At 48.4% G+C, this 26040-nt stretch overlaps 1 protein-coding gene across 2 annotated transcripts; it reads right to left on the reverse strand.

Annotated features, from left to right (window-relative positions):
- Positions 1-410: 410 nt before the first annotated feature.
- LOC106741109 (protein FAM151B) lies at positions 411-25921 on the reverse strand. 2 transcript variants are annotated; one of them, XM_014612772.1, is made up of 5 exons: positions 25821-25921; positions 5158-5289; positions 2930-3168; positions 2703-2845; positions 411-2120 (listed from the first exon to the last, which is right to left on the reverse strand). In XM_014612772.1, the coding sequence occupies exons 2-5, from the start codon at positions 5279-5281 to the stop codon at positions 1724-1726; spliced, it is 903 nt and encodes a 300-aa protein (XP_014468258.1). In that variant the 5' UTR covers positions 5282-5289; positions 25821-25921; the 3' UTR covers positions 411-1723. The 2 variants fall into 2 exon arrangements, with proteins under 2 accessions (XP_014468258.1, XP_014468257.1); XM_014612771.1 differs by lacking the exon at positions 25821-25921 and adding an exon at positions 17324-17636.
- Between the last annotated feature and the right edge of the window lie 119 nt (positions 25922-26040).

Raw genomic sequence — 26040 nt, forward strand, 5'->3', positions numbered from 1 at the left:
CAGACACTGGTCATTATCTCGGATCTTTCACTGTGATATGCGTCTTACACTTAAACCTACAATCACCGGAGATAAAAGGCCAGCAATCGGCAATAACCAAGAATGCGGCGCGCACGATATATAATGCGATTGCTGCCCTCGACGGGGCTGCGCACCTGCGGAGACGGCTGTATGCGTGCCGGAGATTTGCATTTCATTTTCACGGGTAATTACGCGCGGCAGTAGCGGGCCCCAGGCGTCCTACTAAATTAGCGGAGCAACGCCGACTACTTTATTGCGCTAATACCATGTGATATTGCAATTCTATTCCGAGGTCGCGATCTTTCAAATTCCCCCCCTCCGAGATCGAAAATCACCCGGTCCGATGTTGCCTCGGGATGAGTAATTCGAAGACTGTGAAGCGCCTCGGCGACTTTTCCTTTTATCATTTTATTGACTCATTATCAAACGCAGTGCACTCGCACCGTATACTGCATTTTATATAATCCTTTGGCTTAGATACGTAGCTTACATAGAGACTAATACCATTTTCTGCTGCGTCTAGACCGGGGAGATATGTCGAACGCGCCAGGGTACGGCGTTGTAGCGAACGTTGATAGCGAATTCGGTTGCTCGAGCGCGCACTAAGGCCCGTTCACAGTCCGCCATTACATTTAAAGATCATCTTGAACACATTTTCGAATACTTCGGACCAGTGATATGATATGATATGCACAGTATCCGTACGCGTCATTTAATTAGCTGACAAGCTTTTAAATGTGTATTTGAGACACGATCTTAAACATAAAAGTGTACTGTAAACGAGCCTTAGTGCGCAGGCTGAACTCGCCACATAAGACGAGACATCAATCGTGATGAGTGTGCACGGCAAGCTCGATGCGCGCGCAATACAATTTGATACAAAGTCCACACGAGAGACGCGTTTTTCCTCGTATCGCGCGTGTGTTCGCCGCGCCTTCGTAAAAAAGCGCCGGGCAAAAGTGCGGGTAAACAGTATCTCAGACGCGCGACCGTTCCCGCCTCTCAGTGTTAACAGTTACTTTTCGAACACGTGCGATCGGGGGCTCTGCGTCCCACTTTTACGGAATACAATGCGATAATAAGAAATCGTCTCGACATCAATTAAAAACGATCGGTACGGATCGAGACTTTTAGATGCTTACGTTAACGTGTTAAAGTTACTCCCGATATGCGGATTCCGCGGAAAACGCGTGTCTGTCTGTGCGCGAGTGTTCTCTCGATACATCACGGGCCGGCTTTCGGATCTGTCGGAAAAGTAGAACGTTGAAGTCGCAGAACGAGGTTTTCCCTCAATAATCGATAATCAATTTAAGTACAAATCGGGTTGTCGGCTGAATATGCGGGCGTTTTATTTTTTTTCTTTCTCGTTCCCCTTCTCTCACTTTTTTCGATCGGGACAGAAGAAAAACTCGCGGTGGAGAACGTATATATCGTTATGTGTGGAAATCGCTGCGACGAGATCTCGGATATCTCGAAGACGTACGTCCGCGAGGTCGACGACGAAGCGGGAAGCGAAGGAGCCCGATCGAGCGATGGCGCGATAGAATGATGTATTCACGACCGTGCGGATCGTTATCGGACTTCGTCGTTCGCTCTTTCGTTTCCTGTATCGAGAGTCGTAGGATCGAGGGGTCGGAACTCCCCCTCTCCCCGAGTCCCGCCGCGACTCTACGTCCGTTTCGACACATCCGTGTGCGAACGTTCACAGCGTGGACAGTATCAAGCCCAACACCACGCTCGTCACCAGCATCGTCGCGGAGCCCAAAGCGGCGGGCGCGCCCGAATGGTTGATTTGCTTCCTCAGATCTTCCGGCACGTCCAGGTAGATCTTATCCACGCCCACGTCCGCCATGAGCTTCTTGAGCTGCGCGACGTCGACGAAATCGCCCTCCGACGACCAGATCGTCAGCGTCGCGTTGCTGGACGTTGTCGTGCCGTTCAGCAGTTTCTTCATGACTTCGATATCGTTCGCCGCGAGGCCGGCTCGTACAGGATAAGTTACCGACTGTTTCACCTGGTTATCCGTCAGCGCGTCGGTCATCATCTTGATCTGCGACGGAAGATATCGACCCTCGGTGACGCCGTCCTTCTTCCCGTACCTGAAATATCGACGGACCGTTCAGTCTCGACGCTTCGCGAAGAGAGATTCGAATTGACAACGCTCTTCGTCGTTTCTTTCGGTTGACGGCTTGGATAAAAAATACGACTCGCGAGCGCCCAAGTTTTCATGAACGGCTAACTCTCTCGGTGTCGCACATGTTAATTGTAACCAGAGTTACTTGTACGAATTTTGACCTTGCATGATGTGAGGTCGAAAAGTCGTACATGTTAATCCTCGTTGCGACGGCCAGGCAGATGTAACTGCGAGTGTACATCATCATTCGATTTCTCTCGATGGGATCTAAATACGTGTCTCATGATTTCTTTCGGTTGATCGGCTCCCAAGATATCGTGTTTACCCCGCTAATATCGTCCCGCGCGTTTAACGTACGTTCAACATATTTTATTGGACCACCTCCTCCAAGGACTTTATATTTATAACCGCCTTTTTTTTTTATAAGAGGTCGCCTCCATGGTCGTCACCGTGTATATTTCTTTGCTTATACGGTCAATTAATCACAAGGTTGTACATTAGAACTCGCCGCCGCTCCGTTCGTCGCGCGCTGTAATCCAACATTTACCTGGTCGTCCAGCCGACGGAGAGGATGCATTCCGGAATGGTTTCCATAACGCCCTTCAGGAAATCATTGGCGTTGACCGGAGTAGTAGTGGCGTTCACCGGCCCGGGGATGATGTCCGCGTTGATGAAAACCGGGAACTTTAACTGCACAAGCAAACATTTTATTCTCTCTCTTTCCTTCTCTTCGTTCTTTAACATTCTGAAACAGCGCGTTTAAGTCGTACGTACGTTCGGTCGGAACTTCGTGAGGATCGGTTTGCTCTTGTTGAACGCCTGGATGCTCTTGAAGTCCAGCTTGATCCCCTTGGTGCCATTACTCTGGATGGTGGAGTTGAGGAACTCTTCGAGCGACAGGTCGCTTTCTTCGGCCGGCGGATGCGCCATTATCGGGATCTCGGTGACGCTGCTGTTGTTGGTTTCGTTAAGCTTGCCCATCACGACGTCGGCCTCCAGCATCATGATGTCGTCTTTAAAAAGGAAAGTCGGTTGTCCGCCGGCCCCGTGTGTGTATGCGTGTGAGCCAGCCGTGGTTGAGACGACCGGCCGGGCGGGGAGGGGATTCCGGTATGCATACACGTGCAGGGAATATCGATTACGCCTAAAGAGGCTGGAAGACTCGGTGCCGGAGCCGCGCATCCGCCGGAGTTGACGCTCAAATGGCCGAAAATTCCGGCTCTTTTCATAAACGGAAAAGTGGAAGCGCTCAGAGAAAGGGAGGGAAAAAGAGACTCGCGCGCGCGTTTCCGGCCGAGCTTGAAAGAGCCGCGACACTTTTTCCCCGCGGATAGCCCCTTTTTCCCCTCCCCGTGAGTGACCGCGCTTTGAACCGACGGATTTGCGGGGTATTGCGCGAAAAGATGAACGTTCCTCTCTCTCTCTCTCTCTCTCTCCAGGCTGTTGCGCGAGGATCGCGCGGGCGATTCATCCGAGGTGATAAACCGTGTTCGATCGCGGGATTCGGCGATCGAAGGTCGAAAATCGGCGGCCGACCTTCGGCAATTTGCTACCTCAGCCACCTCGTTGAGATTCGAGAGAGAGACAAGCGTGAAGCGTACTTCCCGAAAACTCTGCATCGGACGTGACTGCGTACAAATGACTTATCTACGAGGGCCCGAGGCGTACAAAGGTGGAAAACTTAAATACGAGAGGAAGAGAGAGAGAGAGAGAGTTCGAAAATCTTCCGGGCGCGAAGTTCGCGGCAAGTTCCCGGCCAATTCCGGAATCGGCATCCAGCCGGAATCGAGATACGCGCTGTAATGTATATCAAAGAGAGGCTGAGAGGGGGGAAGGGGTGACGGTTGGTAATGCGAAACAAATCGATGTGACTCGTACTTCGCAGGACCGCGAGAGGAGGAGAGCGTTTCTCGGGAAGCAGAAACCCGCTTCCATAAAGCTTTCTCCCTCGCTGTCGATATTTCTGGAGGCGCACTTTTCAAGGACACGCCACCATTATTTAAAGCGCGCCGATGTAAAAATACACGTCACCACGTATGCGGGTTGCACACAAAGGCGCGCACAGCCGGACAACGATGGGACATGAAAGCGACAAACGCAGAAGCACCACCGGCGACATTGAAGGCTCGTCGCGTCGGCCGCAGCGAAATGTCACGAAGTTCATTAACTAGTAATATGTTGACGGTCGATGCTGGGAGTCGCGAACTTGCGAGGAAGATTCAAGTACCCACCGGCGCGGGACATTTTCGCGAGTCGAGGCTACGTGCACCTCCCCGACGACTGTACACGTCGCGGTATTAAATATTTATGGGTTGACTGTTGAGCGACTCGCGAGCAAATTGGTTTTAAAGCGCCGTGCAAACTCGGAGAGGCAGCCGGTGTTTCATGTTATCGCGATTTACGCGGATATACGTATAACAGAGGGATGGACAGCGTCTGGATGGACATGTATATATATATATACATATATACCCGTCATATCTGCTCATTGTTCTTCGGCATTTACATAAAGTAAATCGCGCGACTCGAAGCGTACTCGCGGCTACCCGTCGAAATGAATCACTCGGAGCTGCCTTATTGCGCAACGCCCGTCGTTCGCGCAACCGTCATTCGCCAACTGACTCGTGCGATCTTGTTGACGTGACGGTGTTAATGCCGATGCGAATAAAAAAAGTATATATGTTCTCAACGAGCGAGAGCGCACGGTGGTCGCGTATCGCCAGGGTATGTTTTCCCAGCTGCCGTAGTTTGAACTGGCGCGCAACAAACTTGTAAGCTTCTGGCCGATAAAACTGATCAGGAAGCAGCCAGTTGGAGAATCACCGGCCAGTTACCGGCTGGAAATCTCCACTCGATTACAATACAATAATACCGGTTGGGTGTTCGAGCACGCGAGGCTAACCGGAACGTCGTCGACGTCCGACGTCTCTTCATCTCGAGTGCGATAAACGTAAGGACGAAGGGGGTCCCGCTCGTCAATTACAAGCAGGATCTCGACCTACCTGACGAGAGTACCGCTTCCAATTCCGCTTTGCTGTTGACAGCGTGCGCCCACACGATCTTCGTGAGATTGCCTTTGACGTCGGGGAAGAAGTTCCTCGGCTCCGTCGAGACCATGTTGCACATGACGGCTTCTGAAACATGGGAAGTGCCGGAGCTGTGTAGTACCCTGCGGCGTTCCGCGTTTCGCGCGAGAGCCCACCCGGACTTGACCTTCCCCATCAGTATTCCCGAGACCCCTGACCCAATATTCGACGGGTTCTCTCGCTCCATAATTGAGCGGACCGTGAATTCCTCGCGGCGACCGGCCGCTCTCCGAGGCGGCCGAGATATTCGTCCCCTCCTATTGTGCGACCCGTTCGATCGATAATCACGTTCATTTGTCACCCGCTCGTTACCGAACGGCTTCCACTGCGCCGCTTCGGCGGAGGCCGAATCTGTCGGCGAACCGCTTTGCGAGGGTCATCGGGGATACCCCCGTCGTTTCTCGCGACCGTCCTTTTTTCCCGTCGATTTGCCGCAGCCGATATAAATGAATCGCACGGCGAGTACCGCGAGAGCGCGACGCTCCACCGACGCTTCGGAGATGTCGGAGTGAATGAATAAAGAATCTCGCCGTCAGAACTTTCCACGACAAGGCAGCCGAGAACTCCATCCTCCTCGGGGGCCGTTTCCGGCACGGATCCCGGGCCATGTGGCGGGCAAATTTCGCGACGTGTGACCCCTCCGGGCAGATTGCGAGGCCGATTGGCCACCACGTCGAAACCCTTCCGTAAGGCCGGACTTTTTACGAACGACTAACTGGACTTGCCACGACACAGCGGGCCGAAGTCCTAACTAGCCGGCGTGATTCGAAATTGTATTTGGTTATTATAACGATGGACCCTTCGGCGAACATCGAGTTCATTCCCTCGAAGTTTCTTGTTTACGATCGCGCTCGGAAAATGCGCGACACTCTGGCTATCAACTGCTGTGATAAATTGGCGAGATATTCGTAAGTTACGCGATTTCGATACCGTGTCGATTATGTGTCAGGCTAAAATTTGGCTTCTTCGGGTACAGCGAACAGAATAATAAAGTAAAATAAATATTAGCCTTAACAATCCGCCGATAACACGACCCACTCGTCGGAGACTGACTCGCTAACTGTTGGTTCGCTCCCATTTCACGTTTGACGATTGTATCAATGCAAATATCGTGCCGACAATAACTTCGGAAAGTAGACGCGTCTCGAATGGGAACAGATGTGTTAATGCATTAAGCAAGGATGCCTGTAGATGCCTGTAAGTGTCTGCAATCTTCCGTTTCCTCCGCGGGAAAAAGAAACGACGGCGTGTCCCTGAACACGTTGCGATCAGCGATGCGAGTACGCCATTCAAAGTCTCATCCGATATCGACCGTAATGAGAAAGTTCCGGCGACTGATCAGCTTCCGAGCCGAAAGTGGCGTTTGTTCCTCGACCTCTTACCCCACCACTTCGTAACTGGAGCACAAAAACTTCGCGGGGAACCTTTCCCCTGCGTGAACCGCCGCCCGGCCTTAAATTACCGCGCTCGTTAAGTCGCCCGGAATTTATCGCGCGCGCGTATCTGTTTTCTGCGAAACTTTCCTGAAAAGCCTCTCGTGCGAACAATCGATATCGGCCGAGCCATTGATTTCTACTGACCCGTTTCCGGTCCGGCGATCACCGAGGTGAACCCGGATTCGTGCCGGCCAATGGAGAGACGCCGAGCCGACTCTTTTTTTTTTTTTTTTTAAGCACTAATAACAGCCTTCTATACGCGCGCGAGCGTTTCCGTTGCAACCCAGTTCACGGATAATAACCGCCCGTAGTCTGAAAATTTTGATACTCATACATTGATGATCGAGCGCCTCTCAATTACAAACTGCTCGCGGGAACTCACGTTGTAACGAGAACACGGAGGAAATTTGGTTGTGAAAAAAATTATGTTAAAGTTATATCTGTTTACGATATTTTTCATAAAGCTGGGCTTCATTTTCAGACGCTCCGCGCATCCGATGAAACAATCCGTATGGCCAGTCATAAAAAAAAGGTATATTGTCATACGTTTTTTTTTGTGAGGTTTGCAACGTATCTCGTGTCCAATATAGGAAAATGTCTCTCTTGAGAATTAATAAAAAACTAATTTTCCTATTGTATGCAGGATACGTTCCGAAATGTATAAAAGAAAACAATCTTTTTGTGACTGACCATGTAGCATCTGAAGGTGGGAGATACGAGATGCAGCACCAGTAATTTTCTTTGCTGCTAACTTCATATTTTTTTTTACCGGTGGTAGTCGAACCTATTTACAAATACACTCTTAGAATCGGAATCAGGTTGACGTTATTGCGCCCGCGAGCTTTCGACGAGGTACACAGTCGGCTGCTGATTAAAAGTTGCGGCACTCTTCCTCGATAAATTTTGCAACGCATTCCAACGTATCCCGTAACAGGGGAAAGCACATAAAGTTTCGGGGAAAAACTGTTTTTCCCCACATTTTCCGCGGATTTTTTCGGTTCCTCTCCCAGGAGTGCAAAAATCCGTTTATACAAATTCACGCGTGCGTTCGGTCGAAACTTGCCGCATTTACCTTTTCCCATAAAGGAAGATAAAAAAAAACCATAAAAATCCGCGGAAAAGCGGAGAGGGGGAGAGGGGAAAAGAATCGGTTTTCTGAAACTTTAAAATGAATGAGGAAGTATCTCTTGAGAATTACTGAAAAGCAGATCCTCCGATTGGACTGGGGAATCAGTAGAATTGCAAAAATGTCGTTGCAATTTTTGCCGCGATATTTTTCCGCGCGCGCACACGGAGCTGAAGAGCCTTGCTCTCCATGTATGCCAATGTGCGGCTATCAAAATTATTTTCACCTTGAGTGGATAACGCTGTTATGCGCGCGCGATAATCCAATGACGACCGAGCCGTGAGAGAAAAAAACGAAAACCCCGGAGATCGTGATCAAACTGCATTTGCCGATGACACTGTAATGAACTTAGCCCGGGGCCACTCCCGGGTTGATCTAATGACATTCCAGCGAAGATAATGTTTGTTCGTGCTTTAGACTCACGACAACGTGTAGTAGACGTGACTCATCGACATGGCATTCGAATTCGTCACGCAACGTCTTAAATTCATTCCTCCGCGTTCGTCGTTCACGACGCTCGGATGTGGAGCGGCGAGTTTCCACTCACCCTTGAGGAATCTTCCCCGGTGCCGATGGTCGAGGAGAGATACCGAGAGGGGAGAAAAGGTTGTCCGTTTCTGTGTTCGTGGGCGCGCGGGCTCGACCCTACCAAAAATCCAGCGTCCTCGCGCTGTAGCGAACGCGCCCCGCCGCTACAATGTCTTCGAAACGGCCGTTTCCGGCTCAGCGATCTCACACAGAGACCGTACTGTGTGTTCGGACCGGTTGGGCCACGGAGGGAAAACGTGAGAAAGAGAGAGAGAGAGAGAGGGCGAGCGGGGCCCTTTTTTTTTGTTACGAGCGGTCGGGGTTCGCTCGCTCGACCGAACGCTACGAGATCGAGACTCTGAAACTGACCTCGCTCGGGGAGAATAAGATTGGCCGGACAATCGATCATCTGTTTCCCGCAACAATGGACCCCGCGAATGGTGCGCGTCTCTCGTGGCGCGGCGTGCACGATTTCGTTGCGTTTCACGCGCGATGAAAGCACGCATTTGATGATGCGCGATCGTGTTACCTGCGGGTGTATCGCGTGTCCTGCCGTTTGTATGCCAACTCGCGGTCGCGATAACAACGGCGACGCTCGTCGAAGATATTTACCGCTTGTGCGTGCGTATGAAACACGAGAGACGAATTAACGTTGGCGGAAGTCTCGTCTGGCGTCATATCGGGGAAATGACGGTTCCCCGTGAACGCGCGCACACACACACGGGTTCGAATATTTTCCTATGCGCCCCCTCGGCACACAGTCCACCTGTAATATCAGTTGTCTACCGCACCCACACACGGAGACGGTGGATCATAACGAGGGCGCGAAACCGGCAGTGAAGTGGGAGGGAAATGCGCCGCGTAAAATTTTCCCTCGGTAAAATTTCGTCCTGGCCAACTTCCGACGCTCGCCGGCTCGGCGCATCGTGAGCGTCATCGTGCACGGAATATCAGGCGTATATCGGCCGTTTTTCTTCATTCCGAGCTTTATCGCGGCCTGTATTTTCTTAGCTCGAATCGTTCGCGACGCGTAAATCGCGCGGATGCCGGGAGGACGAAATCGAATCAGGCTTCCTTCCAGCCTCGTGAACACGCCGGCGTGGCCGCCTTTCGCGGTATAAAAGAACCCGATGGGCCCTCGCGGCCTGATAAAAGCATCTTTCACGCGTCACTGCGGCCCCGGTATAGTTTGCAAATAGCCGCGACTACCCAGTCTCTTCCGCTTAGAGTGCGCTTTTGAAGGCGTCTGGCTGGCGGACTGCCTCGAGAGAGAGAGAGAGAGAGAGTTTCGCCTTAGTCAGCCGACCTGGCAAAGCGTGACTTACGACCGCGAGTCTATTATCGAGAAACTTCGAGCCTCGGAGATCTCGCAGCGAGAAATCGCCACCGATCGAAAACAGCAATTTGCTGAACTTTATAAACGATGGAGTTTAATGTATCCCTCGGATTTATCCGACGACGAAATTTCGGGCTCGGCTCTGACGTCTTGCGCTCCTCCGCGCGGAGATGCGGAGTAGGTCGCTTACTGTCAGAAAGTTTCGCGGGAATCGAGAGCTCGCTCGCTCGACGTGGTCGATATTTCTAATATCTCACGGAGGAGATCGCAAGAAAGGAAAGTTATTTTCTCCCGGTAATTTTCGGTGCTTTTTTTCTGCAAACCGACGATATTACCCGAATTTTCGACGTCTCCAAATTGGCTTAAATTGGTGTTCCGCCGGATTCGAGAGAGAGAGAGAGAGAGAGAGAGAGAGAGAGAGAGAGAGAGAGAGTTCGACGTAGTCGATACTTCGATACTGAGACGCTCGGGTCGACGAAATCGACGAGATCGTCCTCGTTCGAGAAGATATCGAGTCCATCGGACGAATTACGTGTTGGCTAGTGGAGATATCATGTATTTTTTTAAGGCAGTTGCTGAACCAGTGTAGTAAAAAAATCGGGGAAAATTACGGAAAAAAATAATGAGTCTTAAATCAGATAAAGATTCTCATATAGCAAGAATATTATAATCTTCGATTTTTAGCCTTGAATTGAATTCAAGCGATACTTGCATCAATATAAATTCAATCAAATCAAGACTAAAAATCTCCTAAGAAGATTACGATATTCTCGCTTACATATGAGAATATCTATTTCGATTCTTCTCGATTTAAGACTAATTTTTTTTCTCCATGTAGGAAAATTGCATGCATTTCCACGGGTGTAAATGTTGACCAAATCGCAATCGTTTGAATCAATTGACAATCCATATCACAGCAACTACTATAATTTATTCAGTAGGCCAACATTGCGTTCTCTCTCTCGAAACGATTCCGCTTGCTCAAGCGAAATTGACTGTACCACTTCTTTGTCTCGGTGTAATCTCTCTTGGACGCAGGAGAAATTCGAGTTGTAAGTTATCTCTACTAATATTTCGCTTCTTTTTTTTTTTCCTTTTAAGCTAACGGCACATTACCGGAATTCGACGTATCTAAATTAAGTTTAATTGGATCGCGCGCGCGATGACATTGATGATTTACGAGCGAGCGCTCGATCACCCTCCGAGACGCGGGTCCTCAAGTGTTGAGAGCCGCGAAATATGGCGATCACGATATATCGGTTCCGCCGAATATACGAATTGTGCGGGAATGATTTATGCGTATCATGAGACCATGTGTAATGCAGACAAGCCGATGGTAAACAAATAGCCGACGTGTGCCGGCTGTGGTGGCGGCGAACATCTGATGGGCCACCTGTCACGCTTGTTCCGTGCTGTTCAAACTGAGTATGTCCCGTATTTTATACGTATCCCTATTTTTACGTGAAATGCTATGTCGTGTCGCTTTCTCCAAATCGATTACTCTTATATTTACCGGAGTCTCGCACATGTTGCAACGGCGCTCCGAAGGAGCGTTGGAAGTAGTAGTTAATTTCGGCGTAGCCGGAAAACGTCTGTGACGCGCGTGACGACGACGTAAGTAGCAAACGGCAGCCGAGCTGCAGCGAGTTACAATACAGATGTTACACGGAAAAAAATTAAGTATCAATTCAAGACTTGTATGTTCCAATAGACGCAATCATTGTTTCCCATATATAAGGAAGAATATATTATCTTCTTACAGAAATTTAATATTCTTGAATTTCAATGATATCATAATGTTATTACAAGATTACGACAGTCCACTACGGATCACAATATGATTATTCTGAAAATAATAAATCTTGTTGTAACATTTAAAATAATCGTGTTAAAAGAACGAGTGTGTTATTTTGAATAACTCTGTGTTTGAATCAAATGTACGGTGATCTTCTTCCAAACAATATGAACGTTTTCACTTCAAATTACAAATCAGGTCTTATATTTTAAGACCGTATTAGGTTAGGTCAACTTCAGATATACCTTGTAGCCAATGAAGCCACCCACCGTATAGTATCTGAAGATACTCTTAAGATGATCTTAAATATAAAACCCGGCTCTTACAAGAGCCGAAGAAAATCTGCAAGCCGGAATTTGTGCTGGAAGGATTCGAAACTCGGAACTTTTTACTTGTAGATGTCTATTTTTACCACTGAGCTATCCAAGTATCTGCTTCAACACACTCTTTCTTGTCCTCTTATGCCCTCAATTTTGAAATAAGACAAAGAAATTGTTATTATAAAAACTTCCAATAATTCAATTCGATATTATAAACTGCTTTCTCTCCGAGAATAAGATATATCCAAATAAGGATAATATAACTTCAAGTTAAAGAAATTGTAATTCTTGGTTCGAAGATATCGTTCCTTTCTGCCCAATATTCTTCACTTTCAATTCAAGAAAATTATTCTCGAATAACGAGAATATTATATTTTTAGTGGAACTATATATGGAATTTCGCGTGAGCAAAATTTTATCCACCCAACGCTATATAATCTTATTTCAACAAGTATATGTTGAGAATACGGATCTTCTCAAAATAAGAATATTCTTTTGTTCCGTGCACGGTCTCGCTATGCGTAACGCGTAACGAAAATTACGCAATTTTGTCATAGACTCCGTCTCCATCACGAGACAAAGAAGTAGCCGCGAGCTACTTGCCTTATTGCAAGTGAATCGCAGTCGTTACACAAAGATTCTCCGCGAACGGAATCTGTATAAAGTCGCATTGTATCGTTCTTTGTTATTCCGCGCGAGGACCTTGCGACTTCCATTAAATTATAACGGAGTTTAAGACACAATTACGAAGTTCCGTTATAGTTTACGTCGGACGTTTGATAAAGTTTGCGGACGGCGTCGGTACCGAAATTAAAGATTTCGTCGCGCGACCCGACCTCGAATCGCGCGCGCGCGCGCGTAAAATATTGACGGCGGGAGCGACCCTTCGAACAAACTGATTAATTATAAAGCCGCGTCTCTTTCCGGTGAGCTCTCTCAGACGTCACACACGCGCGATGATAAATTCACGCGATTCTTCTCTCGCAAGAATTATCGAACCGAGATTGGACGGAGAGAAGATACAGCCAGCTCAGGTTTTGTCTCGCGCTATTATCCGAATCGAAGGAAAGAGACGCGTTCTCCGACCGAACGTTCTCTCTCGTTCTGTAATTTTCCAGCAGGGGTGCGCGTCGCCCTGTACTTCGTTCGCATCCATCGTGGGAGAAACGCCCCTCCTTCCCCCTCCCCTTTAACACGTTGAGTGCCATGCCAATCCCACTGGGCCCGAATTCCCAATGTATTGTGTTAACCTCTTCGGGGACGAAGTTTTCTTTATTATAAACTTTATCAACGAAGATATAACGTTACTGTGAATAAACGTTTACTATAAGATTTCTCAACAAGAAACAGAGATCTCGTCTCTTGTACGATGGACAGATATATGTATTTTCATTTCAAAATAAACAGTTCTTTCTTGCTTTAATAAATTCCCCTCCGAAGAGATTAACGATACTTTATTACCCCTATTCGGTATCCGTGTAAATACTCTATAGAAATGATCGAGCGCTCGTTTAAATCACTCCTAATCAGGCAAATAAAAGCGTGTACAAAGCGAAGGGTTCTCTCGTGGAAATTCACTCGTCATCCGGGCGTGATCGATGCGGCACTCGACGTGTTAATTTCGAATACTCCCGGGTAGTTTCGCGCCCCTATAATTGCGATCGTTTCATTAGACGAAAGTGTGACCGAGCGGTTGTCGGGGAAATCGCGTCGTTTCTCACGCAACGACCGATCCGAGCGGTTTATGAACGAGGCCGTCGTGGATCGCGATTCGCATAATCGATTCGCGAGTGTGCTGAGTTCTTATTGCCGAAGTCAGCGACCGTGGCAAGCGGACGGAGGCGGGGAATTTACGAATATCCCGGTATCGCTCGAATCCAGCGACATGGCCGACGTTCTCCTCATAATCTTTCCTCACCGTGGAACGCGCGCATGTAACGCACCTGCATTCCGACGTGCTCCAGAAGATGTGCCTTTATCTGCTCCGCTTATCGCGAATAAACACACCAGTATCAGCGCATATTATTTCAATTTCACCGGCACTAGGATGTGCTCCGCGCGCCTCAGATGGAAAACACAATGCGATGGAAACGACGAGATGCGACCGGTGTGACTCAGATTCCAGCGATTCTCCACGACGACAGATAAGAGCGGAACGTTGCGTTACGGTGCCCGCATTATCATCTCTCCTCGCGCCCCGTATGCTCACCTTTTCTCGAGGTGGTGATAAAAAAAAAAGGAGAAAAATATGTGACGAGAGATCGGTTGCCGCATCAGATCGATCCTGCTTATCGATCGTGTATTCCCCCTCGATAAATTGTTCAAATCGAATTCAGATATCGTTTCAGATGTATATATCGTAATAACCGTATCGCCGCTCGCGCGCTACGCGAATAATAACATCGCAGTCCAATATCGCGTTCTTGTTTTCGTCGTTCGACTTTCATATTTACGACGACTGATATACAATTATTTACGACCAGTCATTGTGCTAGCTCTGCTGTGAGTCCCGTACGGGCGATGATCTAAGGATTTCTGCCTCTCTCGTTGCTATAATAGTGAGAGTCGAATTTAACAAGAAATATAATACACGACTGCTTCGTGCTATGCTATGTTGACATGTATGCGGGTCATAATGGCGGCCGACGCGAAACATATCGTAGGCAATTATTCGTGGATTATATTCTTTCTCACAATGGTTAAAATATTTATATGTGTGTGTGTGTGTGTGTGTGTGTGTAAATATACCGCATGCCCCATTATAATCGCTTGAATGGCACATATGTATTCCCCGATACATATGTACCATTTCGACACGAATCATTTGCGGGACGTGCGCACCAAAACGTGTATACGTATTATCTTTGGTGTAGAATTACGAAATCTCGTTAACCTCCGGCCCGTAGAATAAATTTCCAAATTACACCGGGGATAATTGCTGACTCTTCGACAAATAATTAATCGCCATCTCATTTGCGAACATTCATTTCGGTAATGCGGGTAATTGCCGTACGTCGCTTCCGAGGTCGCCCTCGGGAGCTCCGACCATTCTTGACGCTGATTGTCCGCCCGGTTTCATTTTTGCCGATGGCATCGTCGCGCCTATCGTCCGTCCTTCGTTTCAGAGAAACGGCGTTTCACATCGTTAGCCGACGTCCGCGCCCATCTTCCGTATTACCGGTCAAAATCAAGGCCAGTTTTCCGAACGCAATCCTTACGACGCGTCGAACACGAGGAGAAGTTACACCGACCGTATCTTCTTTTTATACCGTCCGCCCTGCCCGTCGACCGTGCTAAGTCCGCGGGCGTGGACAGGAGGCGCAGGAGGAACGCTAAAAACAGTATTTATTTTCGTACTATTTTCGCGCGGCATGTAAGTTACACGGCCGCCAACCATTGCGCGCCACGGTCACGGCGTTAATCTATTTCTGCGGACGCTCCGTTTATAAGCAACGCTCGTCGGCGTTGCGGAAGGTGCCAGGTCGTAACGCGCCTTTGACCAACCGCACTTCTCTGTAACGAAATGCTATAACTACGCTCGGCTGAAAATGCGTCTAACGGAGGAAAATTCGGCCATTACTAGGGCCATTGGCAAAGTGGTCACACACGGTTAATTATTCCGAGGACCGAGATTGTCCTCGGTCTTATTCGCGCGTTTACGAATAAAAAAAAAACAAAGAAAGACAAAGAGAGAGAGAGAGAGAGAGAGAGAAGGAACGAGCGGAAATACGTTCGCACGTTGGCGCGGTGAGCGGGAGAAAAAGTCGTGCGGTAGGTCGGAAGCAGGTCCGCGCATCGCTCACGAGAGAAAGAGAGAGGGCTGCGGCCGAAAGAGAAAAGAAGAAAGAAACCGGGCGCGAGAGAACGGCCTTTGCGCACGGTAAATATTGGTCGCGTACATCCCGGGATTAATAGCGCTTCCGGGACGGCTGAAATGAAGGGCTAATCCAATGTAAGACGGTAAAAGGCCTCGGCAAGCACTGAACGGTATATACGGTGGCCGCCGAGCGAGCGACGTGCGTCACTACGCGAAATTATTATTAGCGATCGATTGGGGGCGGATGAGGATTTATTACGTGTCATCCATCGTCTCGAGACCACGTCCTCTAATCTCGTGAGCAGCCACCTCTCCGTCCCGAACGCCGTAATGGCGATTGCCCTCTCTGTCTCTCTCTCTTTCGGCTTAATCCCTCGGAAAACCGTGCCATGTGCCGCGCGAGCGAAAGAAAATTTAATTGTCTACAATCAGCGTTAACCGAAGTTGGCTCAACCGAAGGTGTTCCCGCGCGGACTTCAAACCTCGTTATCCGTGCTCCGTGTAAAGTCCGACTCTCTCACCCCCTGCTCCCCTCTCTAATTGGAACACCGTCCGAAAGCTGCAAATTGATTCAAGCACACCGAGGAGGCGGAATTTCCGCGCACGGTGAGAGATCGCGATTTTCCCCGTCGAGATTGTTCGCACGCCGCGAACGCGTCGGGGACGCGATTTCTAATAAAAAGCGATCGCGAGGTCACGATTCGCCGAGCGAGATTCGTTCGACCTGAGTCGACACGGCACGACGACGACGATCTCATTGTCTTGTCGAGCGAGGGGATGTTCTTTTTTAACTTCATCGGACTCTCGTTCGCGAGAAATCGAACCGGAGGAGAGCTGGAACGCGCGGCTGCGCCATCGACGTCGTTGAGCGTCGCCCGGTTTCGGCGACTCGTCTTAATTAAACTCGGCTGCCGCGGAACCTTCGCTCACGCGACTCTGGAGAATGGCTGTTTTTTCGCGCGATGATGCGATGGGTGCAAAACGCGCGACGAGAAAAGAAAATCGATATATCTGTTAGACGAGAGAGAGAGAGAGAGAGAGAGGGGGCGTTCGGCCATCACCGATGTGCGAGGTGTGCCGCCGCGTTTACGACGGAGAAAGATACTCCAGAACCGATTTCACGATCTGCTAAATGTCAGGCCTCGTAACCGCCGCGGCTTTAAAATAGGATCGATACGCGGGCCGGTTGTGCTCTCGCGGAGTCTCGAGAACCGGCGCGCTTCGAACGCGTCCTCGCGGTGATTTACGTCTCGCACGACGTCGAACGGCATCATCGGGCTGTCTGTCCGCAAACTCGTGCCATCGTGTATCGTCGATCAAAGTTCGAGGGAAATGTGTGCGACATTGTTGCGAAACAGCGGATTGACCGTCGCAAAATACGTTTCCGCTCTGTCGAAGAGTCAGACCGTTCGGAGCGACGAATAGAGCGACCTATCGAAGCGTAACGTCGCGTATACTGATTGTTGCTACGTTTTCAATGTATAAGGAAAATAACGTTCGAGTCATTCGTTCGACAATCAACACCGTAAGACCGGGGTCGTTTCGTGCTAAACATGACCGTCCGTTACTATTCCACAGCCGGTTTCAGTCCGCAATCTTGCCGTTGAATTTCGAATCTCAAGGCAGATGTGCAAGAGCAAAATCTATTGAATCGATCCATTGGAAAGGATGATATTCCGCTCCCGTCGCGACTGCGATGGAACTGTGTGCGGAATGGAACTTACGTGTCGCCGCCAGCAGGAAAATAGTCGTTGGGATCGCTGTGCCCGCCATGGCCCTGGTCGTCGGGTGTACCGTAATCGCGTTGGGGTGGGTTCACAAAGGAAAGGACGAGGGGACAGATCGAGAGAGAGAAAGAAGGAAAAAGGGGAAGAGAGAGAGAGAGAGAGAGAATGAGAGAGAAGAGAAGTGGCAGTTGGGGGGAAGAGACACACAGCGCGAACGAACCGACGCGGCCTTCTCTACGTCTCTCGGCGACACCCGGTCAACTCGGCAGTCTCGAAACGACTGACTGTCTCCACCGAGAGAGGAGCGGTCGACCGATCGTCGAAATCCAGGCGTACATAATGGTACGTACACAGGCGGTCGGTCATATTTCGCGGCGCCGCAACGCCGCGCGCGCCGGTATACACACGTGGTGTGCGCTCTCTCTCTCTCTCTCTCTTTCTCGCCGAGCGGAAAGGCGCGCGATGCGTGGATCGAATCGAAAGCCGCTTCGAGCCGCAAGGGTTAGAAGGATCCATTGTGGCTTATCGCGGCATTCCGCGCGTTCGACGCGGGATTTCCGCATGGGACGTTTGCGAAAGAGAGAGAGAGACGAATGCTCGCGTGCGCGCGGAAAGAGAAACGAACGGAAGACGCGCACAGAAATATCACGCGCACGGGACACTCGCACCTGTGGACAGGTAGCAGGTTGAGACTCTGTTACTGTAGTCTACAATGGGCAGAGTAGAAGTATATTCATAAGAAGTAAGAAGCATGAGATTAACCGATCGTACTTGAATGCACGGGGAAAGCAAATTTCGTTAGGACAGTAAATGTTCGTCAATATAGTGACGGCAAAAGAAAAGTTTGTTTTAGACAGCAAAAAATCGGTTCGAACAACCGAAAGATTTGTTGAGAGTATTGATTGCTATTTGCTGGACACACGGACAATTAAAACTCTCAACAAATCTTCCCACTGTCCGAATCAAATTTTTGCTGTCTAAACAAATTTTTCTCTACTGTCACTATATCGAACATTTGCTGTTCCGGCAAAATTTCTTTTCTCCGTGTGTAAGGGGAATAATCGACTATGATCAGTTAATTTATTACTCTTCCTTCATACAAACGTACTCCTACCGCCCATCTTTGTAGGTGCACGTCCGTTGGCCGCGGGCGCCGGTGAGTGGAACGTCCGCTCCTGGCGAACCCTCTTTTATCGTGTCGGAGAAATCTCTACTTTTCTCTCGGCGTCCTTTTCGCGTCCGTCCGTTGAACTGGACGCGAGACGGAAAACGGCTACAACCCTCCGAATCCTACGAATGGCAGGTGAATCCTCACGTTTCACGGATGATCGCAGCTCGCGCGCAAAGAGGAAGTATCGAGCGTATCGGGAAAAAGGTAGACGATCGCGCGGTGGTTCGGCGTTTCTCAAAATAAATTGCGCGTCCCGCTCGTAGAAATTATTTATCCGATTGCGATTGCGCTGCAAAGGATGTGCGCGAGTGCAATGTGCGAAAATTCGAGGAAACGCGGCGATACAGTTGACGGGCATCGATCGACAAACAAAGCGGGAGCCGCTTTGTGCGGCTTGTGGAGCCGCGATGTTTTATCGCCGCGCCGCGTTTGATTAATTTAACCGGGGCCGTGAATCAAACGGGCGTGACCCTCGCGCGACTTGATCAACTTGGTTAAACGGCTTTGATGGGGTTGCCGAAAGGACGAGCTTGACAGTTCACGCGCCGTAAACGAGCGACGAATACGAGTTCACGTGTCGTTGTTTTACCGTAGAATTCGCCGAGTGCGTTCGACATGTGTTCGACGCAGGGAACCCCGAACGGACCGTAAATGCGGCGACGAGGGTCGTTTTCGTGACTCGGCACACGTGGTGGTGGGGCGGAACATCTGTCGAGGGTTCACGAGCGTAGGGTAGTCGCCGAGTTTTGTAGAACTTTTATAATTGACGGAAGCCACCGGCTAGTATATTTCTCTACGACGCGAATGGCTTTCTTTCGACGACGACGCTCTCGCACCGTGTGTTGTGCTCCTCAACGAGAACGTTCGGAGAGGAGGACGCTGGTCGCGTTTCCGGTTCGGTCGCGACGCGAATAACGAATCCTTCCGACGTATAAATCGTTATCATGTCGAGGGGAAAGCGGTATTATGGTCCCCCTATTTTACATTTTGTGCGATAACTTTGTTAATAATCAATATTTCAAATTGAAAACTCAATTTGACGAAATTACGTTCATCAAAACGTCGTTCAATCGATTTCAAGCTCAAAGCTATGAAATATTTATTATCCAGGACGTTATTTATTGAAAAATCTGACACTGCGTGATGGTTCGAAGAGGAACAGGGATGATGATGTGTCTATTCACTGAGATAGACTTAAAAAATTGATTTTTTGTTTAAAAGTTCACTGTGTTTTGTTATAAATTTATATATTTTTTTCAAAATAAACTCTCTCTTACGAAAAACCACAATGAATATAACCGTGAATTTTTAATATAGTGTTACGCCCGTGTCTTGGCGCCCGCGCTTTTAGCGCCCTGAACATACAGCTGATTCTCTTGGCAACGAGTCGTAAACAACTGATGATCAGCGTTGACGGATAAACAACGGGTTTGAGAGATTCTCTCTGGGGCGGTTGAGTCGTCGTGACGTGCGCGACGGTTTTTAACGAAAGAGAGAGCTTAAGCCTGCGAGTTTCGCGTGCTTCCTTGTAAATAGCAAATATAGTTGAAGTTGTTTTCTTTTTAACGTTGTCTCGTTTTATTTCCCCGCGCGAGCGTAACAATAGATACTGACTTACTCTGCCAGAAGACAGATGGCAAACTGTTTGAAGGCCAAAACACAAAAAATACAAAACTAATAAGCTTTTAAACTTAACTTGAATTATTGACTATGAAATCAAATATGACTCATCAAATATGAAGACCTCGCAAAAGAGACCGCATTTAATCTATTGTGGTAGGAGGTCCAAATTAGCAAAAAAATGCTATGCCATTGCTTAATTTCGCATAACTCAAAATGTGCTACAGTGGAATAAAATATGAAATAATCTACAAACAGGTGTGCATATATTCGTGTGATAATACGCTCAAATTTAAGAGGAATGAGGAATTACGTATGTGTAATTAAATGCTAAGATGTACCTTGAAAATGTGTCGAAATACTCGAAAGTAAAAATACATTATAACAAATACCGGCTATTACATATCGACGTATTAACGCCACTGCATAACAGCGGGCTGCTAAACAAATGATTACACAATGAATCGCTAAAATTCTCCGCCTAACAAAGAAGACATTAAGAGGGACCGTTACACCTGCAAGAGCCGCAACACCACCTTCTCCTCCGGTCGGTACTCGTTACGACGGAGAAGAAGACGATCCATTCTCTCGATATTTTACTATTATCAACAAAGTTGAAGGAGCGTTTTTCCTCCGTTGTGCTCGTCGATCACGATTGTTGGAATTATCGGAGCGGTCAGTAAATTCCGACGACTGTTCGGCGGCGTTACGCGCAAGGGAACGCTTGGCGATCGGGAGAACGTAATTTGAAGCCGGCCGACGAATTCGACGAATTCAATTAAGCGTTTGCGCGCGTGTTATCTCTTCTAGACGTTGAACTGTTAAACACAGCGAGTTTCGCCCGACAGTGGGAACACCACCGACAGCCACCGTGGTTCAACCTGTCAACGACGTTCTCAGCGTTAGCCTGAATCATCCGACGATCATCTAATCGTATTATATGACAAATTTATGCGAAGAGTCCCCGCAACGTTTCTCCGGGAAGAAGGAATGACGAGACTTATTGCTCGCAGCGACAGAAATGAATCCACCAGGGGTGGTGCTCCGAGCGATTCACCGAATTCATGAATAATCACTCCCTCCCGCGCTCGGCGTTCGCGAATTAAACTCGCGTGTCGTAATTGTTTAGTCATATATTAAGCTGGCCGATCAAGCTGTTCCGCGCGCATCTCTTTTCTGGAAGGAACCCGCGGTAATTACGATTCAGCGGAGGTAAAACCAGCAATTACTTCTAACGAGGCCGCGCTGAAACTACATTCTTTCACGTGTAAGCAACTACGATCTATGTAATCCGCAGGTATACACACCGCGTTTAATTAGATATCAAATAGCGCACAGATAAGCTGCGCGCTTGTTCCCGAGATCCCCGTGTCACTGTAACCGACATTATTTCTCGATATCTGTGCGTATCTATTTCGTGTATCGTCCTCTCTCTCTCTCTCTCTCTGTTCCTCTCTCTCCTTCTCTCTCGGCGATGTCTATTCGGACGCCGTCACGATCGTATTATACGGATCGTCGCGGCCGGAGGTCAGCGGTGTCAACGAGTTAATTCCTCGAGCGACCGTCACGCCATTTTTACAGAAAGGTGGCTTATTTACTTAGCGCCACAATTGCCGCCCTCTTTTGTGCCTTTTCTCGCGTGCCGGCCTTAACAGAAACGTTTCATCTCTCGAGATCCCGTCTCGCCACTTCGAAGATAACCTATTTTCGAAACGTCTGAAGGCACCGTCTGATGCGCCTGATAATACGAATTCATTGTGTGCCTTTCGTTCTGTCTGTCTCACTATCTGTCTCTTCGTGTCTGATAGCGCGCGAGCGTTCACGATGACTAATCACGCGGTTAATCACCGGCGGAAAAGCTGGGAACGTCTTTTTTCCCGTGCCTTCCAATTTTCAGCATGGTCGTCGGACATACATCGTCGCCGAGAGTCTCTAATATTCGCGATGGCCACTTTTAATCAGCCGATGGGTGCGCCCGCAATTATACGCGAAACGTCCGATCCTTGCCGGGGATCGAGGAGCGGTGTCCTCTCATGCAGCGGCGACGCTGCGCTTTTCATCTCTCTCCGGATGTCGCGTGAAATCAGAATTTTTTCTCCTCCGCGCAGGTCGGTCCCCAAAACCTATTATTATTCAACGAAGCTCATCTAAAACGGTGCTTAAAGCAAAGCCTTTCACGTGCTCGGATTTTTCATCAGCGGATTCTCATCTCTGCATCGCCGCATTTTCTGACCCGGCACGGCGTTATCTTCGATTTTTCCCTTTAATAACGAGCTCAATATTGTTGATGCATTCCTGGAATTTTACGAATTGTCTCTCGGCCGCCTCGCCGGCGAGGACGCGACGATGGGAAAAATTGCAGCGGCCGGGAAATGGGAATTTCCGAGGGACAACGGCGAACGCTATTCTTCATTGCTGTGTGGTTCCCTCCTCCTTCGAAGACGTTCGCTCGGGCACATCCGCTTTAAAAAGCGTTCCGTGTTCGACCAGCGCGACAGGCAGACGTGACAATTAGACGTTCCAATTTTCGTCCGTATGCTAATACCGCCGCAGATTTCACTCCGCGCCGGAGTAGAAAAGCAAAGAGCGAAACCGAATTCAGGAAAGCCGGCACGTTCGCTCGACAGCGAGCGCGATCTGCGTTCACGAGCGCAATCCTTCTTTGTGGGCTCTCTCGTAGTTGCTGATAGGAATGATGGAGGAAATTATTGACGTAAGAATCAAACCAGGTAGATAAGCACGGGAAGAAACCAAGAGTCTTCTACAGCCCGAGTCGGGATTTTGACGTCACTCTGACGCTCTCAAGGATAGTTTGCGCTTACTTAGGCAGCCTACCAGACCGATAAAAACTTTGATACAACATTGATGCTTTTTAATCATCTCTCTCGAACCTTTAATTCTACGGATTGAATTTTTAACGCTACCTTCATCATCCTATTTTAATACTAAAACAGCGAAAACGAAAATTTAAGACATCAAAGTCAAAGTAGGGGTTTTATTATGTTATTAGAATTGAAATTGAACCCGTTTTACTATTTTAGTTCCTATTATGTTGTAGAATTAAAGGTTTAAAACATAAAGCGAAAATTTCAACTCGGGGCGTCCTCTTGAATTCTGAATTTTTCGACAATTGAAGCGACCGGTCCGTTTCTTCGACTTGTATCCGTAACAACCCGGGTTTACAGGTCGACGATCGATTCAGTATCGATAATTAATCATTCGAGTCGTTCGACTTAGTAATCAGTAAATTTTTCATTGATGTGCGAAGAAGAACCGACGCTACATTAGCGACGAATCTATATGATATTTTATTAATATCGTGCCGATGTATAGTCGACATTTATACAGCTATATAGAGTGTCCCGGTCGAATAGGGACAAGTTTCGTGAGGGCATAGAACGAAGTGAGGTGAACAAAAGTCTTTTGCCATTTTGCAAACAGCACGCAAAATTTCGAGTTATTAATTAAAGAAGTCTCTATACATGACCGTTTTTAATAATTAATAACTCGAAATTTTACGTGTTGTTTGCAAAATGACAGAGGACTTTTTTTACTCACCTCAACCCGTTCTACGCCCTCACGAAGTTATCTCTGTCGGCCTAATTTCGAACATTCCGTATCTAGCTATTTATGTGACACGAAAACATGAGAAGTTGACCGATTATTGGCGATCTAATCGGTCCCTAGTCCGCTATCATATCCAAGTTGAAAAGTTGCACACGTACCTCAACTTGATGTGGATATGATATAAAGTAGATAGATAACGAATATAGATCGTCAACGTCTACATAATATCTTCTGGATGTCACGACGAAGTCTTAGAAATATCAAATATCGAAGATTGTCGATCTCGACATGATTTCGATCGGATTTCTCATCGACTTTGACACGTAAAGCGGGGAGGTGTTTGGGCGTCAGCTTAACATTATGTTCTCAACGATCGTGCGAGCGATACGTTATCGCGCTCGCAGATAATGCAAACAATGGTGCAGTGTCATTAGATAATCTTTTAACCCCACGTAGGAGGTGCGGTTATTTTTCTGCATGGTGTTATCAGGCGCGAGCGATTAAACATCATTAACGAGTCCGCCCGCTAGAAACGCGCAAAATGTCTCGCCCTCGCTCTTCCGTCGATACGGCCGCGTTTCTTCTTTTTTTCACCCTCCTGTCGTTGATACCCGCCGGGTTGCGCGACAACACGTCGCGAATTCGCTGTCGCCTCTTAAAATTCCCCCGTCCCGCGCGCGTTCCACGCCGTTGTAATTCCCGGCCGCGGCGGTGTTCGTTTAGCGGCGCTGTTTGCGTATTCAACATTCAGAGTCAACAGTTGCCTATGCGCCGCTTTAAATACGTGATTTCAGTTCGGCCCGAGTTATGCGCGCGCGGTAAGCAGCTTAAGTTCTCTCATCGTGCGGAAAAAGGAGGAAAGCCGGGGAAAAATATCGGAGCACGCGCGCGACTATTGCGCTCTCGCCGCGCGTATTTCGCCTATTCCGTCTCCGCCGTCTTCGCGCTTGTTTCGCGCGCGTTTTCTCGCGCATCGGAAATTGAATGTCGACGAGAGAGACGTCGTCGTCACATCGCGTCCCCTCATTGCGTGTATTCTTCTCAAAAAAAGCACAGGGGGAAAAATGCTAGGTTTAAGGGAATAATTACTCGCCGATATTCCTCAGTGAAGCTTTTAGGATTAAGCGAATAATCAAGTAAATAAAATTAACTCGAATTAAGTGAATTTCGCTTGGATCGTGCAAATATCATCCGAGCCAAGTAAAAGTGTGGGTTCAGGAGTATCGGAGTGGTTGTTCACTCTAATCTAGCATCTTTTTTCTGCTGAGGAACGCCCATAATATGGATGTAAATATTGTCGCGACGTCGTTCCCGGAAATTTGCGCGCGCGCGCGCGATGTTGCACCTTCGCGGATGATAATTTCGCCCGGCTGAGATAAGGCGATATTTTCGCGTGTTTACGCGTCACACGTTCGCAACGTGTTTGCAACGTGAATTGTGGAAAAATGTAGCCGCTTTTTGAACGACCTGCGTTCTCACGAGTTCCAGCGCGCCAATAAAGATGGTTATACAGCAATGTATAAGGAAAAAACAAAGTTACAAGAGGCTGTCACAGAACGGAATATCAAGTAAGATGACGGCGCTTCTTACGGTGATATATACGGAGAAGGTGTGCGCGCGTGTTGTGGGGTTCGCCGGCCTTGAATTCTTTTATATCGCTTATCTCAAGCGCTTTAAATATTGTTTGCAAGCGGCGGTTGTATTACAAGATATTGCGCTCGAACGTGACACAAGCCGAGTTTGGAGGTTATGTCGCTAATAATAGTTAACGACAATAATTGTCTCTCTCGAGCTACGATAGCGAGATGATGGTTCTCGTCAGCGAGAGTCGCCGGCAGATTCCGAGGAGGCGAGCCTGTGATCGCGATGTGATCGCGCATAAATGAATTTTGCAGCAGCTCCTCTTTAGATCTGACCTTACGAGATAAACAGAGTATTCACAGTCACGAGGCTCGCAATAATCGATAGCGGGCAGCACATAATGCGCTCTCTCTCTCTTTCTCTCTCTACGTGTCTCCGTTGACGGTTAACATTTCAGTTTTCGCAATACTTCGGCGTCTCTTCGCGCGACTTTCAGGCTCCTCGTAGTTTCATTACGTGGCTTAATCTACGCGATGACAATTAACGTAGTCTTACTTGCGCAAGATGCAGCTCTGTCGGTTTAATCGGCACTGTGCGAGCTGCTGTTGCTTCGAAGACCTCGACGATACGCCCACGATAGCGCAACGGTGTGCACACTCATTCTCATTAATGCGTCGATTGTCGAAATGAATTTCGCATCTTTGGCGTTCGCAGTAGAAACATGTACTCGTATTTCACGCAGATACCAATCATTTCTCGTGAACTTTTTGCTTAG

The sequence above is a fragment of the Dinoponera quadriceps genome, unplaced genomic scaffold (genome assembly GCF_001313825.1).
Source record: "Dinoponera quadriceps isolate SergipeBrazil2010 unplaced genomic scaffold, ASM131382v1 scaffold367, whole genome shotgun sequence".
NCBI lineage: Eukaryota > Metazoa > Arthropoda > Insecta > Hymenoptera > Formicidae > Dinoponera > Dinoponera quadriceps.